Source organism: Anser cygnoides, chromosome 6, assembly GCF_040182565.1.
Source record: "Anser cygnoides isolate HZ-2024a breed goose chromosome 6, Taihu_goose_T2T_genome, whole genome shotgun sequence".
Classification (NCBI taxonomy): domain Eukaryota; kingdom Metazoa; phylum Chordata; class Aves; order Anseriformes; family Anatidae; genus Anser; species Anser cygnoides.
In genome coordinates, this window is record NC_089878.1 from 12,265,050 (window position 1) to 12,284,384 (window position 19,335).

Sequence of the window (19,335 nt, forward strand, 5' to 3'; positions counted from 1 at the left end):
CCAAGTTTAGCGTCATCAGTAAAGTTACCATCAAACCTTAAACATCTTCAAAATACCTTCTAGTCCCACATCCAAATTGCTTATGAAAACATTGAAAAGAACTGGCCCTAAAATGGAGCCCCGGGGGATTGGCCGACAGCCTGATGTAGTCCCATTTACCATAACCCTTTAAGCCCTACCCGTCAGCCAATTGTTCACCCATCGTATGATATTTTTATCTAGCTGTATGTTGGACATTTTGTCCAATAGGATCCTACGGGAAACTGTATCGAAAGCTTTACTGAAATCCAAAAAGATTACATCAGCTGGCTTCCCTTGATCGACTAGCTGGGTGATCTTATCATAAAAGGAAATCAGATTTGTTAAACAGGACCTAGCCCTTGTGAACCCATGTTGGCTATTTTTCTGAAATGTCTGTCTTTGGAAGGATGAAGTAGGGCTGGAAGGGGTAAAGATAAGGCCATGTTTTTGGCAGATATACTTAAAACTGGATTAGCAACTCATGAATACCTTTCTGGTTCTGCCTGGGAAGAGCATACCCCAGGGCTGTGAAAGGAAAGTTGTTTCCTTCATGCATAGACAGCCAGCCCTGGTTATAAAAATGATGAAACAGAAATATTGTAGACAATACTATAATTTTCTACTGAGATTGATAGAGTATACTAGATTTATTTTTTTTTAAATGCACATTTAGCAATCTACTTCAGCTCTAGATAAACTCTTTTTAGGGAAGCTTTTCAGTAGGTAATGCAAGCTGTTGTACGTGGCTTGGTGCTGGCTGGCAGCTGCAAAACCCTCCAATAGATTTGCAGAAAATTGCATAAGGCATCCATGCTTTGCAAGCATAACCCTAGACTGAAAGAACAATCAGAATGTTACCTGCCAATTGACACTTTATGACACATTATTTCTAAATTCTGAAAGGATGGTTGTATTAACTGAGAAAAAAATAATTGTTTTGATAGGAATCAGTAAAACAGTTTGAGGTAATAATACCTAGCAAAGATGAGCAGCAGACCTGCCTAGATGTGTGCCTCGTTAGCAAGACAGCAGTGATAAACCACAGCTTTTCCCACCTAGTCCAAAAAAAAAACAATTGTATAAGCAAAACTGCTTAGATATCACTAGAGTACCTGCAATAGTGGGAGAGAATTAAAATTAACACAGTTTTTCACATATTTTCTTTACAATGCACCTTACTGCAAATCTAAATACCACATACTCGTATACAATTACATACAGACACAGGATATAGTAAGGTGATTATTGCAAACAGCATTTTCCATTCAAAGCTTAATATATTTTATCAAGGAAATCACTGACCTGAGGTAATGTCTTTTCCTTTCCACAATTTATACCTCCAATAAAAACTATGTTGGGCATCAGTGGCATGGGATATTCAAAAACAAAATCCATTCTTTTAAGCCAAATGGATCCATGGCTTAAAAGATCCGTCATTGTTACTTGTCGTTGGAGAAAATCCGAGGCCAGAAGTTCAAATGGCAAATAGGCAAAATTACAAAGAAAGGATTCTGATGCCTTGAGAACTAAGTTTTCCACACGCTGGATAAATGTCATGTGGTCTGAGTTGTCTGTAAATGTTCTCGGGACATATGATGGGGGGTCTGGACACTGAGCAGCCTGCAAATCAAAACTGCAGGGGAGTCCTCGTAAAAAGAAAATAGATGGAATCGAGAGATGCAAAGCCAATATTTGTCCACATGGTACAACAGGATCTGTGAGAACAGCATCAAATTTACTCCCTTCAAGATACTGCATCAGATCCTTATTGTGCAGTAAGTTGGCACAGGAGGAGAAGTAGAGATCAGAGATGACGTGAACTTTTTCATAAAGTGCAGTAATTCTTTGAAGAAAAGGTCTTCTCTCAAAAAGATCATTAGCAAACGAATGCATGCTTGCTCCCAGTTCTTCCCTAGTTAAAGGCACTGGATATGTTTTGAGAGTGTAGTATTCAGATGCCTTCACATTCAAGTTGACTTCTGGTGCAATGACGACGATTTTGTGCTCTTTCTGACTAAGGGCCACCAGCACTGAGCGCATGCTGAGCCAGTGACTCCCATCCATAGGCACAACCAACAGCTTTCCACCATTGCCCAAGCAAAACAGAGACAGGAAAACCCAAACCCCTGCAGAAACTAAGTAACCGTGATTACTTACAAGAGCCATGTTTCTAGAAATCCAAATTCTGTTTCTCTGCCCTTACCTGAAAGATCTTAAGTAGACCCAGAGCCCCCTGCCAGATTCTCACATTCCCACTCAATGATCTGGTTTTTCCAGCAAAACCAGTCACTAGCAACCATTCATGGTACTGATGAGACATTTAAGGAATGTGATAATCAACTTGTGTTGGGCAGAACTGGGCTGGGAATCTGAGGATCCCTTGGGACGGGTCCTTTCTGATTGTTTCTCTGTGGTGATTCATGTCAGACTGAAAAAAAAAAAAAAAGACTTTTCAAAACCAAAATCCCATGCTTGTGAATCGTGCTGGTACATGGAAGTAACTGTAGCTGATATTAAAATGCTTTTTTTCCTTCCTTCCTTCCTTCCTTCCTTCCTTCCTTCCTTCCTTCCTTCCTTCCTTCCTTCCTTCCTTCCTTCCTTCCTTCCTTCCTTCCTTCCTTCCTTCCTTCCTTCCTTCCTTCCTTCCTTCCTTCCTTCCTTCCTTCCTTCCTTCCTTCCTTCCTTCCCTTCTTTCTTTTCTTCCTTTCTTCCTCTTTCCTTTTTCTTTCTTGTTTGCTTGCTTTCCTTTTCTCTCTTCCTTTCTTTCTTTCTCCTTTTTTTTCTTTTCTTTTCTTTTCTTTTCTTTTCTTTTCTTTTCTTTTCTTTTTTTCTTTTCTTTTCTTTTCTTTTCTTTTCTTTTCTTTTCTTTTCTTTTCTTTTCTTTTCTTTTCTTTTCTTTTCTTTTCTTTTCTTTTCTTTTCTTTTCTTTTCTTTTCTTTTCTTTTCTTTTCTTTTCTTTTCTTTTCTTTTCTTTTCTTTTCTTTTCTCTTCTCTTCTCTTCTCTTCTCTTCTCTTCTCTTCTCTTTCTTTTCTTTTCTTTTCTTTTCTTTTCTTTTCTTTTCTTTTCTTTTCTTTTCTTTTCTTTTCTTTTCTTTTCTTTTCTTTTCTTTTCTTTTCTTTTCTTTTCTTTTCTTTTCTTTTCTTTTCTTTTCTTTTCTTTTCTTTTCTTTTCTTTTCTTTTCTTTTCTTTTCTTTTCTTTTCTTTTCTTTTCTTTTCTTTTCTTTTCTTTTCTTTTCTTTTCTTTTCTTTTCTTTTCTTTTTTCCTCTTCCTCTTCCTCTTCCTCTTCCTCTTCCTCTTCCTCTTCCTCTTCCTCTTCCTCTTCCTCTTCCTCTTCCTTGCTTACTGCTTTCTTATAAGCATCTTACAGCTGTTCTGAAATGTCTGTCAGGTTTATGTTTAAATAAATTACAAAAATATGCCACTATACTACACAATACCTGTGCAAATCCTAAGGAGAATGCTCTGTGATTTACACAGAGCTAAGCCCTGAGTCCAGATGCAACACCAGGTACAAATGTATTACAAGAACGAACGCTGCAGCAGAGACTTGCATGAGCCAAGGCAAACCACTAAATCTGTGCTGGCATACATGACACTTCTTCATTCTCATCCTGTCCCATCTCTGTGCCTTTCTGAAACACTTTCTTCTTCCAGAAGTTATAAGAAAAGCCACTCAGTTTCCCTTGTACCCAATTAGATACAGGAAAGTCTGGACAGGAGTAGCCAATAACAGTCCTCTTGTTTCAGGACAAGAACTGACTGTGAATGGTAAGTGGTGGTGTTCTCACTGCAGATGAAAAGCTAAGACTAGGAACTAAAACTCTAAGCAGTTAGCAAGCATTTGTTATAGACACTTGTCAACCTGCAGGATTAAATTTTGCTGTTAGATACAACTGTGTGATGCACAGCCATAGCCAGAAAACAACAAAATAAATTAAAAAAAAAATCGGGGCTGGCAGCGCCACTGAAGAATCAGTAATAACTATTCTTGCTGGACTGTGAACTTTAGTCCCTGAGCAAGATAAGGCGAGAGTGAACTCTGTCTTTAGAGGAGAGCCTAAATTTAAGCTGGAACTGCCACATGGCCTGGCCTGCAGGCAGAGCTGGTCTCCCTGCTTTCCCAGAGGGTCCACCTGGGTTTGTCCCTGAGGGAGCCATTAAACAGCTGGATGGACAGAACAGATAGGAAAAAGCACTACCCCGATAAAAGTGCCCATGCAGGGAGGGAGTGGCAATTTGAAAGACACTTTTGTGAGAAAGCAAGATCTGAATGATAGCAGCTCAACAGAAATAAACGGTACTTTCAATGGGCAGCATCAGGCGAAGTACTGTGAGGAGTAAAGCAAAGCCCGAGGGCTTTAAAGTTGGCTCTGGGGAAGGTGTGCTATGCTTGGAAAATGCAAATCTGTTTTATCGTGAAGCTTCATTCATTCATATTCACAAAGATGTGTGAATGCAAGAGCAGAAGGAGTAGTACATTCCTTATGACACACAAAAGGCTGGCAAGTGAGAAAAGTTCAAGGGAAGAGCAGAGAAGCGCCTGTTTATTTCTAAGGAGCATCTGTAAAGGATAAAACTTTATCATTTCCAGGAAATGATGTGATATATTGCTGAAACTGCTGGATGACACTAACTACAGATCCATCAGCTGCTGATGAGAGCTGTCTCCTCTTAGCTGTCTTTTTCTAGTTAATCTCTGGCTTCACAACATGAGACTGTTCTACTTATATCACAAGCAAGCAAGAAGCCAAGATACATCACATGCAGCTATGGGCTAAATGTACATCATGAGCACCAGCAAGCTATCATGTATCATATACATGCAATAAGTGGTCAGCTTTAAAGATCCCACAATATTTATTGGAATTCACGGACATGAAGGAAGTGCTTTTATTGCATGCTTTTTAGGTCACAGATGCCTGAGCAACCACCCATCAACATTTTCCTATCCAAGCTGGATGTCTCATAAAAATGCAGTAGAGAATTCAGCTGTCTAGTTTTTGTGATGGGAACTGTTGTTAGATCATAACTTTTAACACAGAAAAATTATTAGCCTTCAACTCAAACACAACACTGCTATTACAGAGAAGAGCAAATAATGCTACTACACATAACCCGGTGAGTTACTTTTCTGACCGGATAAGCAGCTAGTGCTCTAGAAGAAATATGCCACTGCCTCGTGGGGCAGGGAATGTTTGGAAGAGCTGCTATTATTCTCCTGCCCTTTTTGCATTCATTGCTGGACCAAGTGGTGTTTGTGCACCTGACCAGCTGGAATTAAACGCTGCAGAGTGTGTGATCCCCTCACTGAACAAAATCCCTGTGTTGGGCAGGCCCAAGAAAAGGAGGTGTAATCACAACTTGTTCTGCTGGTCAGCTGCACCTCTCTGGTTTTCATGTGGATCGGCTATATAGAAACAGTTAATCTGAGCTACATCTTTAGGTAAATAAAGTCTACATCAAACACTGCCGGAACTTCTCCTTTGTTATACTTTTCCCAGCCAGTCACTGACCTGAGATAACGGCTTCTTCCGTCCACAGTTTATGCCTCCAATGAAAATCATATTGGGCATCACGGGTGTGGGATAGTCAAAGACAAAGTCAAGTCTCTTCAGCCAAATGGATCCATGGCTTAAAAGCTCTGTAACTGTCATCGGCTTTTGCAGAAAGTCTGAGGCCAGTCTTTCGAATGGTGAAAAGATAATTCTGCAGGTGAAAGCCTCTGAAATGGTGATCAGTACGTTCTTGACTCTCTGAGGAAATGTCATATGGTCTGTATTGAGGGAGAACATTCGTGGGACGTAGGACGGTGGGTCTGGACTCTGAGCGGCGTGAATGTCTATAGCACATGGAACAGCCCGCAAGAAGAAAGCAGTAGGAATAGAAAAATGCAAAGCAATTATTTGTCCACACGGTGTCACAGGATCTGTAAATAGTACATCAAATTTGCTTTCTTCAATAAATTTCATCATCTCTTTGTTGTGCAGTAGGGAACTGCAAGCAGCTTCAAAGATGGCAGAACTCTTTTTAAAAAGCTCCCAAATATTCAAAAATCTGGAAATAAAAGGCTGCTCATTAAAACTGTTTGCAGTAAGTGAATGCAGAAGTTCTTCCATCTCTTCCTGTTTGAAAGGTACAGGGTATGTTTTCAGCGTGTACCACTCCGAAGAATCTACGAGCGTTTTCATCTCTGGTGCCATGACAATTATTTCATGCCCTCTCTTGCTCAGCTCAATCAGCACTTCCTTCATGCTGAGCCAGTGACTGCCCTCCATCGGGATCACCAGCAGCTTCCCAGCAGCAGCAGTACCCAGGCAGCACAAGAAGGGGAGCAGCCCAGCCACCAGCATGTTTGGAGTTGAACAGACAGGAGCCCAAGTGAGCGAGAGGCCAGGGGTGGTTCGCAAGCTTTTGTAGCTACGATCCACCTATGCAAATACACCACTTGGCAATGCTTTTTCACGATACCTTTGCCCTTTTTGACTTGCCGCACATTTCATGTGTTTAGCAGTTTGCACGCAATGGGATTCACATTGGAAGATTAATTATTACAAAAGGTTGAACTGGGTTTTGTTCTTCAAAAGCTGGTTTGCACAATCACGAGAAAGGCGTGTCGTCTGCCATAAACTTGGCTCTCCCAAGCTGTGACCTCAGCTCAGTGCCTCAGCCTTCTCTTCTTTGTCCCGTACTAGGACCACTGACTGATGATCCTTCTTACCATCAGCAGCCCAGCCATGCAGACCCCACCTCATCTCGTATTCCTTACCCAAACCACAGCAGCAGTCTCTCCTGTTCACACTTCTTGCCTCTGAGCACAGCAGGCTGGGAGGTAGGGGACTGCAAGCTGCCAGGTAAATCTGCTCTGCTCAGTGTTGGCTGACTGCTGTAATGCCACGGACTGCAAGCAACTAGTGTTACTGAGCCATAGGGTTAAGTGTTCATGGAAAGCAATAAGAGCCCAGGTTTAGCCTGTGGCTCAGTTAGCCTCATGTGCAGCCAGGCAGCACCAATTAGCAGCTACGGGCATGTGAGCACAAGTCACGCAGGCAGCTGGGAATGACTCCTGCCTGTCCCTTGTTCTTTGCCCAGAAAGGCTTGGCTTTTTGTCAGAGCTACTCCTCCCACAACTGGGCATTTTTCTCTAGTGACCACACATCTGGAATAATCCATGAGGAGCCAAGTCCCCCGTGATCTCTCACTGTGCTCTTACCGCTACGTTTACTCAATGCAGCGCAACTGCAGCTCTGATGTGGAAAGGAGATGGGGACCCATCCGCCTCATCCCTGCCCAGGTCGGACTGTGGTATCTGGGCACCCAATATACCCTGTGTCTGCCCCTTTCCCAGGGATGGTCTCAGGATGTTGAGCTGTACATGGCTGTTGTGTGAGCTGTCACAACATGTGAACATGCCACAGCAGTCTCAGATACAGATGGAGAGTGTTTGTTAGCAATGCCAGGTAAATCCAGGTTTGCAGCTTCACTTACTTGTAAGAACACTTCCCAGGTTGCAGAGGTGGTGCTGGGCCACCTTCAGCTGGTCACATGCCTAGGTTTTATTCATCCATGTGATTGTATCATACTTGTCTCCCATTCAAATTCTTTTCATAGTTCTTACCAGCATGAGCTAAGAGCTTTGGTCTTCTGATCACTTCTCACTGCAGCACACTCGTGAAGTAGGGCAGGACCATCCTAGCCATCTTACGGCAACACCAGCACAAGGGAAAACACGAAGCTTGCCCAAAGAAGATCTGTCTGAGTGGAAAATTATCTCACAAACCTGTGTGATGCTTTTAGTCCTGTGTAAGGCTTCCTCTCCCATCAAGCACAAAATATCTGCCTCAGATACATGTACCTTCGACAGGCTTTTACCATTCTTGCAGCTGATTCCTCGAGTGAAGAGAAGGTGGGGCATAAAAGGAGTGGTATCTTGGTATCCAAATAGAGCCCTTTGATAAAATGATGGTGGATGGACATCTCTCCAGACTTTAAACCACTGTTTAAACCTGGCACAAATGTCCTTAGAAGGCAGGCTCTATCACTTGCTGACAAGGAGGTTCAGCACCTGCTAGGAGACTGCCACGTTGTTTGTGCAGCTGGTAGAGCTCCTTGGGATATAAGAAATGGTATTTGGACACTTACTGGCAAGATAATCTAGCATATGTGGGGATCCATGACAGAAAGATATCCACAGAACAGGTGGACTGCTAGGATTACCCCACATGGACATACTTAGTCTATACGGGGTGTACCAAAATCACTCTTATCCATATAGTGCTGGAGTCCTCCATCCCACTGCAGGCTGTTGAGTTGTTACAGTATAGTAATTTTTATAAGCATTTTGTTTTCCAATTCAACTAAAGCAAATGGTACAGTGAAAGATAACTTACACTAAAGATAAATATGAAAAATCAATGTTGAACTACCTGTGTCATTTTTTAAACAACAAAGATTAGTTGGTTCAATTGAGAAAAGTGATTTTTTTTTTCCATTGATGCAAACCTGCATTTTTGAAGATAAGCAGCCAACTGAAAATCTTTCCCCATCTCTACAAATAACTTCCATCTAACCCCTCATACTATCGGGTGTAAAATTAAGTTGCAAAACAGAAGTTCACTGCTGAACATCAGATAACATAAACCAACATGTTTCTAGTTCATGAACTTACGAGTTCATAGCCTGTGTCAGTTCAGTTCATGACTCAAACAGTTCATGAACTCTGTGGGGCCAGATACTTCTTGGTGGTATACTGCTGAGTCATTAAATGATGGTGGTCACCTCTCACAGTAAAAGTTTATGTATCAGTAGGTGATTAGGCAGGTGTTATCTACAGGCAACGAAGACTGTACCCTGCCTTTGGTATAACAATTTGATCTTCTGGGGCATTCAAGGCTCTGTATCACTGGTGTTTCTTTCTTCTATCTGCATTTTCTGCCTGCATATTTCCAAACCTTGTGCTTTAACCTTATTGGGAACTTACCTTCAAAAAGAACAGCCAGTTCCATCACCTGCACTATCCCTGCATCAGCAGCTTAAGACAAATGAGTAACTTAATGCCAATTTTCAAACAGCTCAGGAGAAGCTGATACACAGACACAGACCCATTGCTCATAACCATTGCAAAGGCTGTCAGATGGACTCTGGAAGAAGGTGTAACCAATCTAGACTCTGACAGATGAAGAGAGGCAGTCACACACTTCCTTGGTGGAGCCTTTGGGAACATGCCAGAGGGAAGGGATGCCATCCAGAGGGCCCTGGGCAGGCCTGAGAGGTGGGCCCTTGTAAACCTTCAATCCAGTGGCCCAGCTTTAATGGGAAGACAGATCCTCTCTTGATTAAATTACCCAGGAACTCACAGTTGGGCCCGGGGGTTTGAATCCCCTCACAGGGAGGCACAAGCCGGAGTTCACCTTGCCTGAGGGAGATCTGATTGCTGGGCCATTATAAAAAAATGCCTGGTGATAACATGCCAGCTCTGACTAGGATGGTGCGGACCCCTTGTTTTGCTGGCATTCACTGCTTTCCTCTGTGCCCTCAGGGCTTGTCTGGAGGAATGTTTTGTCTTTACGCATTTAAAAGCAATGCCAGACCAAAGACCAAAAACTGTGGAAGAGGTGAGGAAGCAAAAGAAAGAACAGAATAAAAGCCAGAGAAATTAAAGGCAAACCATTTTAATAAGACTCAGAGTACAACAGACAAATAAAGTTTGAAGTTCTTAGATTAGCACAGATTCAGCTGGGGTCAGATCTAAGCCAAATAATTGGTATTCAGAAAACTTGAAACAAGAACATAACTTGGTAGGTTTACAAGCGTTTGCTGTTCATTATCCAGTAGCAAAGGGCACTGGTGTCACTTGCAGGTTTGAATGCTCTGCTGCTCATTACTGAGTCCACTTGTATTTGCGGAAGAACACCTCGGAGAATTTACAAGAAAGGAGACCTCAAAGTGCAAGAGCTGTGTGCCAGCTCTTGGCAGTAGGAGGAAAGTCTTCCCCACTGCATGCAGAGGGACAGAAATTAAACGTCTTAAGCTTGGATCACCCATGACTGCAGATTTGTCTTCTTCTTGTGAGTGTCTCTCACAATACGCAGGCTCTTGTGCATCACAGACAAAACATTGGGTTACCCCAGGGTGTCTTTTTGAGCTGGCAAGGAATATTGCAGCAATGGAGCAGTGCTGCAAGGGCATGCAAATAGCTTTGAGGACTTGAGACTGATTGGACTCACACTACCCCGAGCCATAATCATGTTAAGATATTAGGGTGCAGTTGAGTTTACCGTTCACCCTGTGATTGCTTCAGCTGGAAGAGGTGTTAATAACACCAGGACAGACTGGCTGCCATGTGGATTCCTTCTCATCTAAGCAGCAAACAGTGAGTGGCACTTAGGGAAGAAGCAATCTAGAGGTGTTGTTTCACCTACTCAATTTGTTTTCCTGTTGTTAGATGAGATTGCTTACACCTTTATGCTCTGGGTTTTGCAAGCAGTAAAAAGTTGTTCGAACACCTGAGTGTGAGGACAGCACAATTTGATTTCCCAGGTTTTTGGATGATGGATAGGGCTTCTAGATTTTGTCAGAAGGAATCCTTGTGTAATTGAACCCAGTCCTTTTTTGATGCTCAAGTGTCATGGCAAAAGGATTACAGCAGCTTGGTAGCTGCTAGCATGAACCTCCCTGATTTCCTCCTTTTCATAGCTATGGACATACACTGTTATTCACCTGAACAGAATGAGGAAGTATGGCTAGCGTGACTTCAGAGGGAAAACAACTCATCGAACTGCAAGTTGGGAAGTAATTTGAAGTCTTCGCAGTAGCAAGAAGCAGCAGGCAGCTAAGGAAACCACAGAACACAGATCGTTTTTAGGGCAGCCCTCTTCTAAGCAGTAAATAGAGATCATATGAAAACGACAGTATGTGATCCTGAAATTATTGACTGTATCCTAACAGAAAGATAAGTGACTTTTAAGGCTGCCCAGGTAACTGTAATTGGAACATTTCCTGATTTTTTGTAGAGCAATGTGATTGATGTTTATAAATTTAATACTATTATAACATTTCTCAGTTTTTGCACTTAGACCTCTGTCAAATATTTTTACCTTTACATGCACCTTTAGAATCATATTAGAGAAGGCTAACTTGTCCAGAAGACAAACTTGTCATGGGAAGGGAAACAAAGGCAGTAGTTCCATTTGATATGAAGGAATTTTCGTAGAAAGAAGTGTTTTCTAGCCTCCTTCTATATCTTTTCTTTGAAATATGGGAAGCACAGTGATGTGGACAAGAACAGACTGAAGAGGACAGTGAGATGAACACTTTAGTTAGACTAACCATTTCAGGCTGATGCATGCTGTGCAATGAAGATGCACAATGCACGGCAGTTAATTTTTTCCCCCGAAAAGTAGCACTGCTTTTATTTGCCTGATGTGTATTTTGCCATTGCAATGTAAGGCAGATGAGCAGTGTGGCTAGTTTTAAACGTGTTCAACAACTTTACAAATACTGGCATGATATAAGACTGCTCTAAAATGTCAGTAAGCTCATCGACACCTTGAATATTGCACCAGAAGATGAGCCTATTATTTGGTTCATGAACAGAGTGATGATTGCAACCTCAGTGCTGAAAATGAAGAGCTGCCCTGTGCCTGTACTACATCACCTACCCATGTTAGAAAAGTAATGTGAGACAGACATGTGAGTCCTCAGACATGTGAGTCCTTTCTGAGGACACACAGTGACATTTGGGTTGTGCAGGTTTTGAAAAGCGTGTCTCTGTGTACCAGGTATGTCTGTGTGTTGTGGTACTGCTTACTGTATTCTTTGACTTTTTGCCAAAGTCTTTGAATTCCACTTCAATTGCATATTTCAAAGGACCAGTTAGAAATGTCTCCTTATCAGAGCTTCTCAGATGCTGCTGGCTCTGGCAAGAGGGTTTCGGAACAGGGCCTGTTTTCTTAATCCCTTTGCTGGAGGGACAAAACACAGCACCTTTGTTCAGTTATACTTTGCTTTACTGGAGCAACTATCTTCTTGAATCAGTTTATTTCACTATTTTAAGTTGACCAGTTGTTTAAATAAGTAATTGGTGGTTTGGGTTAAAAAGGTAGAAACTTCTTTGAAAGGTTGCTATAGCTTACATCTCTGAACTTTGTTTGACCAATTTACACAAACTTTGTGAACTGCCTCAGAAAAAATGAAGCTTTGCATTTGCTTTGGTTACAAATGAGATATTCGTCAAAGTGTCTCTGGACACACAGTGCGAGTTCATTTCTGGTCTCCCTAACGAGGGAACACTTATCACAACAACCTTCAGGTACTTCAGGAGTCAATATGATGCTGGCATAGGACCTCTGCCCAGTTGAGATACCAGGTCTGTTTTCTGCAAGCCTTGTATTAAACCTCCATGACATTGGGACTTGGCAACTGGATTTATGTGTCTGTTAATGAATATGTAATTGATACTGAAACAGATGGCAATGCAAATTGCAAGACAAGAGGAAACACAGCCTGAGGCAGCCAGTTATCTTAGTCAATGAATAAATGCAGTTTGTGTTTCCCCAGGCGTAGTCTCGTGGTCAGATGTTGGGGGAGGAAAGGCTCTACCACTCCGCCTTAGATGAGAGTATTTCAGGATGATGTTATGGCTCAGGAGGGTCAGGGAATTTGGAATTTAATTCCCAGCTCTGTGCTGCATATGACACATTTGCCCAGTTCTGTGAAAACTTGAGCTCCTCAGCAATGCCTTCAGCTCCTGAACAGGTACTCCGTCAGGCAGTGTCAGATGTGGCACAAAGGAGCCCTCTTCTGGAACTGGGTGACAACACCAGATATTTCTGCCTGTGGAAAACTACGGAAAGTGTTGTAACAGAAAGGTCTGTGGCTTAAGCTACTCTTCTAAGAAAAGAAACCTCATTTTGAACCACTGCTCCACTGATTTATAAAAGAAAGCTGCACTCCAGGAGTGCTTTACTCATCAAAAGCCTTCAGTGCCAGCCTGTCCTTTCTTGTAACTTTGCTTCTTTATAGACATACTTCCAAATCTGACATTGAAATAGAAAATGTATTTTTGACCTACAGAGGATAAAATGTATTTCAGAGTGATCAAAAAAAAATGCCAGGGAAACAGGAGATCCATGTCATTATCCTACAGGTGGTTATTAAGGTACAGCAGCACCGAGGGGAAAACCTGAGAGAGAGCCCAAGGAAGCAAGGGAGCTGTGAGTGGCACTGCCCTCCGGCTGGATGCTTGCATTGCCTCCTGCCACACATCTCCAGCCACAAAGAGGCTGGCTGCAGATGCAGTAAACATGAGAGTGTTGTAATCCTAAACAGCCCTGCTTGCTCATCTCACTGCAAGATAAGCAGCCTCCTAGCTCAGGGAGTTCATGTCGGGCCACCTACAGGCAGGTCTAAGCCTGTGACTGTCACTGTGCCACTCTGACAGAACTACAAATGCCTGGATTTGCTAAAGGACAAAGTGACAATGCCTAGCCAAGCACCATTACCCTTCTCTTGGATGCAAAGGCCTATGCATCTAATGATTCTCCTGCACAAAACCTGGATAATTACAGCTGCAGCCCATCAGAACCTGCAGAATGATTCCTAGAGCTGTTTCCTGGTGTAAACCACTCAGAAATCCTCTCCCAAACAGCATGGGTAGGAGTAAAGCACAATTAGCAACTGTCGCTCCACACAAGAGCATCAAAAGAGAGCATCAAAGCCACCATGATAGGACACTCTGTCACTTCCTTCTTACTGAACAGGCTTCTGCAGGGAGAAAATATCACCCTGGCAGTGTTGTACTGAGCAGTTACAGACTACTAGAACATGAAGTGGGACAGGCTGTCGCCGCAGAGCCTTACAGAAGTTCACCTGCCCAGCTCTTCTTCTCTTGTGTAAAGCACTGGATATATTTCCAGTGTGTCGTCTACATAGTGGTTTGTAGATCATCAGCAAGCGCATTTTGTGCCCGTTCTGCCTGAGCTTTTCCAATACTGGACTCATGCTAAGCCAGTGGCTTTCACCTTAGACGGTACTAGAAGTATCCCACTGATCTGAAAGCTCAGGGAACATCATAAAAAGCACCTGCGTAGCAAGCCAATGAAGAAATAAGACAGCTAATGTCTTCTAGGCCTGTATGGACCCCCAAAGAAAACCCCAAGAAAACTCTTCAAGAAGGGAAGTTCAGGAGCAGGTCTTATCACCCGAAGTCAATCATTCACAGGGTTGGTTTCATTATAATTAGTAGTTATCATAAGAGCTCTGGGCACAGTGCTGAGCTTATTGCTTAACCACGTAAATGATTTCCAGATCTCATATTAGTTCTCAGTTTGGCATACAAAATGAATTGACAGCCTGACACTGGACATCAAGTAATGCTGAGGAATGCTGTAAGAAAGCAGCAGTAATCTGCATGCAGAGCAGCCTCCCAGCCACCAGCAATAAGTGGCTCAGGGAGCTCTTGAAACAAACTGTATTGTTGACATTGAATATTGTTTATATTGTCTTTGTTCTGTCTTTATATTACACATCTCTATGTTTTTTTTTCCTTTTTTTTTTTTATGAACTTGTCTATTCCCTTGTTGAACTCCCGTAACATTTTTCCATGTATAATGGCCACTGTCAAGGCATTTCAAAGCTTGCCTATACATGGGAAGAAAAATCACCTTCCTGTCTTTGCTCTGAAACCATTAAATCAATACCTGATTTTTCCAAGCATCCCCTAGTTTTTACCCGACAAGAAACATAGAACAATCATTCTTCACACATCTTGCCCATGTCATTCACAATTTCTGAGACCTTTGTTCTATAGATCTGCTTTTTCAATCACAAAATAGATCTTGCTCAAACCTTTTACCAGCCCTCTCACCTTCTTCTGTACTTTTGCAGTTCTACCATATTTCCTCTGAGATGAGGGGTCGGACAATATTCAGAATGAAAGTATGCCATGGACTTATTGAGTAGCTCAGAGAGCTTTTCCCTTTTCTTCTTTTTCCCTTTCTTTCCTAGTCATTCTAACCTTTTGTTTTCCTATCTGTTGAGCAATGGGCTACCAGGTTTCAGAGAGCCATCTATTTTTATCACGACTATATTTATGAACAAAGATGATTAACCTAGAGTTTACAACTGTGTATGGTTAGGCAGACTTTTTTCACCCATGTGACTCCCTTTGCGTATTTACAATTCACTACCTTATGGCCTTGCTGGTGGGTAGTTCCGAGTGAAATAGGAGTGATTCTTCTGTTCTCTGTAGAAAATGTAGGTAGAAAAGCCAGAGTGAAGTTAGGAGGAATACACAAGGTTTTTAAAGATGCAGAACATATGATTTCCACTCAATGACAAACATCAGTATGAAGACAGGAGACAGCAGGTATAAAATAAAGGCAGGAGGTTCTACCCCTTTGGAAAGCAGCAAGCTACAACGTGTTTGCAGCTCTGAGACCTTCAGGATATAAAAGCATACAGAAGACTAATGTCACGCAATCAGAAAGAACATGCCATGGTACCTCTTAAATCTAAAACTACTAAGTGCCACTCCCTCGAGTTTAACACTAGAGAATGTCTGCAGTCAGCTTATTTTTTATTTGCCTAAGAGCAGTTCAGTGGAGTCTGTGTAAGCCCATCAGAGAATATAAAAGAAGGAAAAAAATAGAAAAAAATCAACTCAAAGATGCTGTAGTGCAATCATGTAGTGATATTGTGTGACCACAATCCAGAAGCGAGGAAGTAATTTCACGGCAATATAATATGTGCCTGGTAAGAAATATATGGTGCTATTAATTGTTTTTAACTTTCTAGATTAGCTTTAAAAATCCCACAGAACAGTTCTTATAAATGTCAAGAAACACATAATAAAAACATCCCTGATTTTGCATATGTGCTTCATAAAATACGCTATTTTAGAATAATTCTTTCAATTTCAGCTTGAGATTTATGTTTCACCATGATGTACAAACAGAATTAACATAGACTGCCAGTTAGGAAACCGTATGTTATGAAAATATAACCAAAGCAAATTAACTGACTTTTCTGAGCCTAGAATTAATGACAACAGCAACAACAAAAGACTCTCAAAGCATGGTCTTTGGGGTTTTAGTCAGACGAAAGAAATATATGCCAGAATTCATGAAAGTGAAACCAAAATTGCATCAGACTGAAGAATAAAATAAATATTCACTGAGGACGGTAGCTGGCTGATGAAGTCCTTTTTTTGTTGGACTTGTCAGAAAATCTTTACTAATTCAAATAACAGTCATCTGCCTCCATCAAGATAAAGACATTCCAGCCTGTGGAAAGCAACTGGCAAAAACCAGATGTATTAAATCATTACCGGATAAATAAATAAATAAATAAATTCAAGAGCACTAAACCCCCATAAGCCATGTAATTATATTTCTTTGGAAAATGTATAATTTGGAGAAAAAGAACATACCTTAGACAGTGGTTTACTCTGAGCACAGTTTACACCTCCAATGAAGACCATATTGGGCATCACCGGTCTGACATACTCAAACACAAAGTCGTATCTCAGTAGCCAAATGGAAGCACCGCTCAACAGGTCTACCAGGGATACCTCTCTTTGAAGAATTTCAGAGGAAAACTTTAATCCTTCTGTATAGAAGGCATTACAGTACACAAGCTCCAGGAGTGCAATCAATGCATTTTCCACTCTCTGGAGAAATGTCATGTTGTCCGAGTTGAATGTAAACAGTCTCGGGACATACGACAGAGGGCTTGGGCACTGTGATGCTTCGTAGTGTAGATTGCAAGGAAATCCTCTCATGAAGAACACATATGGAAGAGAAAGGTAATTAGCAACTGTTGCTCCACACAAAGCAATAGGGTCTGTTAGGAGAGCATCAAAGCTACTTTGATTCAAGTACTGCATTGTTTCTGTGCTGCTGAAAAGGTTCTTGCACTGAACAAAGAACACCCGGAAAGTGTGTTTTGAGATGTTGTAGAGTGCCAGAGCATTCAGTGGGAAAGGCTGGCCATGCAGGTGAGCAGTTAAAAACTCTTCAAAGTAATTATCCAGCTCTTCTAATGTGTAATCCACTGGGTATGTTTTCACAATGTATGACTGTCCCTTTTCCATCTGCCAGCTTACTTCTGGTGTAAGCACCACCACTTCATGTCCTCTCTCCTTGAGCTTGAGAACTAGCTGCTTCATGCTCAGCCAGTGGCTTCCATCCATGGGCACCACCAGCAGTTTCCCTCCTTCGGAGAGGCCAGGAATGAGAAGGATAAAAATCCAGGGAGCAAGCAGATAGCAGAGCCGAAAAGTCATTTTCCTGTGGTCAGAGTAGTGACTGCGAAAGCGTCTTCTTCTTCAGGTTGTAGCTTGAAGATGCTTTTGGAGGAAGCGGATGAATTTATCTGCTGAGTTGTGCTGCTTTATCATTATCTTCTAGTTAATGATTTACTGCTTTGATCTGGGCTCAGCTATGGATGAGAACTGTTGTTGTATTTTTTTTTTAATTGCTTGTAAAGCCAAATGCAGTGAGTGACCTTTTCCTGTGCTGAGTCATTGGAGTTCTTCAGCATTTAACAGAGAACTAGCTCCTCAACATCCTAATCAGATTTCTTAAGACTTCCCCCTTAATCACTCTTGTGTCTTGTCTTACCATTTAGACAGGGCCAAGCAAGGCGAGTCTGGTGAGAACAACTCCAAAGGCACAGTAACAAATGAAAACAGCTTCAACACATTTCATTACAGTTGGAGTTACAGATGTTCAGAGAATCTCTCTGAAGACAGAACAGGAGAACCTTAGGATAAGAGGAATGGGCAGACGAACCACGATTTTTCAGCTAGCAGGAAATAGAGTATCCCTCCTACAGCATACAGTAACACCAAGAGACATTGAGAAGGGCTGACCTAGCATCTGAAGCAGATTTGGAGCTATCAGCGCCTAAACAATTGGATGCCTAAATGGCACTGTGATGTGGAAAAATAATGAAACATAGGATATTTAGAACCACAGGTCCATAGAATATCCTGTGTTTGAAGGGACCCACAAGGATCATCAAGTCCAACTCCTGGCTCCACACATAACCACCCAAAAATCAGACCCTATGTCTGAGAGTGTTGTCCAAATGCCTCTTGAACTGCGGCAGCTCAGTGCCGTGACCAAATCCCTGGGGAGCCTGTCCCAGTGCCCAACCACCCTCTGGGTCCAGAACCTTTTTGTGACACCCAGCCTGAAGCATACCTGTCATTCCCTCAGGTCCTCTTAGAAGCACAACTGAGATGCAGAAGCAGTATTTCTCTCCCTTCCATACCACTGTCTATGCAATGATGTTTATTACGTAGAGCTTTCTGCATGTTTTTCCTGTCAGTCTTTTTACTTCTTTTTCCTACCTTACCAACGTCTGGAACTTTTTCCTTGTGTAGTGAAGCTACAGAGTAAGTGGCAGAAAGCATTTTTCTTTTAGACACTTGATAACTTTTCAGAAAACAAAATCTTTGGACTTTAGAGCTGGGGGAATTTTACCTTTCAGGGTAGAAGTGTAAGGAAAAAAATGGGTGAGTAATAACTAAAACAAGCTACTACTTCTACATTTATGCAAAATACACTTTAAAACGATCCTTTGAAGTATGAGAAGTTCAATAAACAACATTTTCTCTCGAAAATGTTTTGGTAATGGCACCCCCAGTTTGCTGAAGAGGCATAAGTGAAGGCGTCCTGCCCTCCCTGAAGCCTGGGCCTCCTCTTGGGCCCCTTTAGTGCCAGGTTGAGTGTTGTCCCAACTTTGCAAAACGTGTAATGGGGAAGGCAGGGGGTGCTTAATGAGAACGGAGGGGAACGCATTCCTGCTTAATGAGGAAGGAAGGCAGAGGGTGCTTAATGGGGAAGGAAGGCAGGGGGTGATTAATGGGGAAGGAAGGCAAGGGGTGCAGAGGCGAGCTCAGGACAAGTAAAGTTAATCAGTATCTCAGGAGAGCTCCCGAGCATTTGCGAGCACGCCACTATCTCCCTCGGTTGGCTTAATTATCTGGCAAAGGTTTGTTTATGAGTTAAACTTTGCCGGGTTCAAGGCAGTGCAAGGCAGCATCTGACTCAGGCGGACACCCCATCATGGCCGCCTGCAGGAAAACTACAGCCCCCAGCAGGCCTTGCGGCGAGGCCGCGCCTCCCGCCGTGCCTCGCGCGGCGCCCAGGCAAATATGGCGGCGGCGGCGGCGGGGCGGCGGCCGGGGGCTTGGGGGTGGCTGTGAGCGTGCGTTCAGGCGAGGAAAGTAAGGAAAGTAAGCATCCCGATCTTGGTGTGCTAAAATGGTAACGTGCAGCATGGCTAAGCGAAGGGTGAGAGGCTGGAG

The 19,335-nt window shown here is 42.4% G+C and overlaps 2 protein-coding genes across 15 annotated transcripts in view; one reads left to right on the top strand and one right to left on the bottom strand.

Moving 5' to 3' along the window:
- Positions 1–17,555, bottom strand: part of LOC106034582 (UDP-glucuronosyltransferase 1A1-like) — a 42,018-nt gene extending 24,463 nt beyond the window's left edge. Inside the window, exon 1 of one of the 3 annotated variants that reach the window (XM_048050921.2) lies at positions 16,450–17,555. In XM_048050921.2, coding sequence (XP_047906878.1) covers positions 16,450–17,304 — 855 coding nt within the window. In that variant the 5' untranslated portion in view covers positions 17,305–17,555. Of the gene's footprint in view, positions 1–1,323; positions 2,656–5,536; positions 7,094–16,449 lie in introns of those variants that run through there. The other 2 variants (XM_048050922.2, XM_066999890.1) reach the window with 2 other exon arrangements.
- Positions 17,556–19,137: 1,582 nt separating this feature from the next.
- Positions 19,138–19,335, top strand: part of USP40 (ubiquitin specific peptidase 40) — a 50,873-nt gene continuing 50,675 nt past the window's right edge. For 11 of the 12 annotated variants that reach the window (XR_010832544.1, XR_010832542.1, XR_010832546.1 and 8 more), the window contains exon 1: positions 19,138–19,263. The gene's annotated coding sequence lies outside the window, so the exon portion shown is untranslated. The remainder of the gene's footprint in view (positions 19,264–19,335) is intronic. The other variant, XR_010832545.1, reaches the window with a different exon arrangement.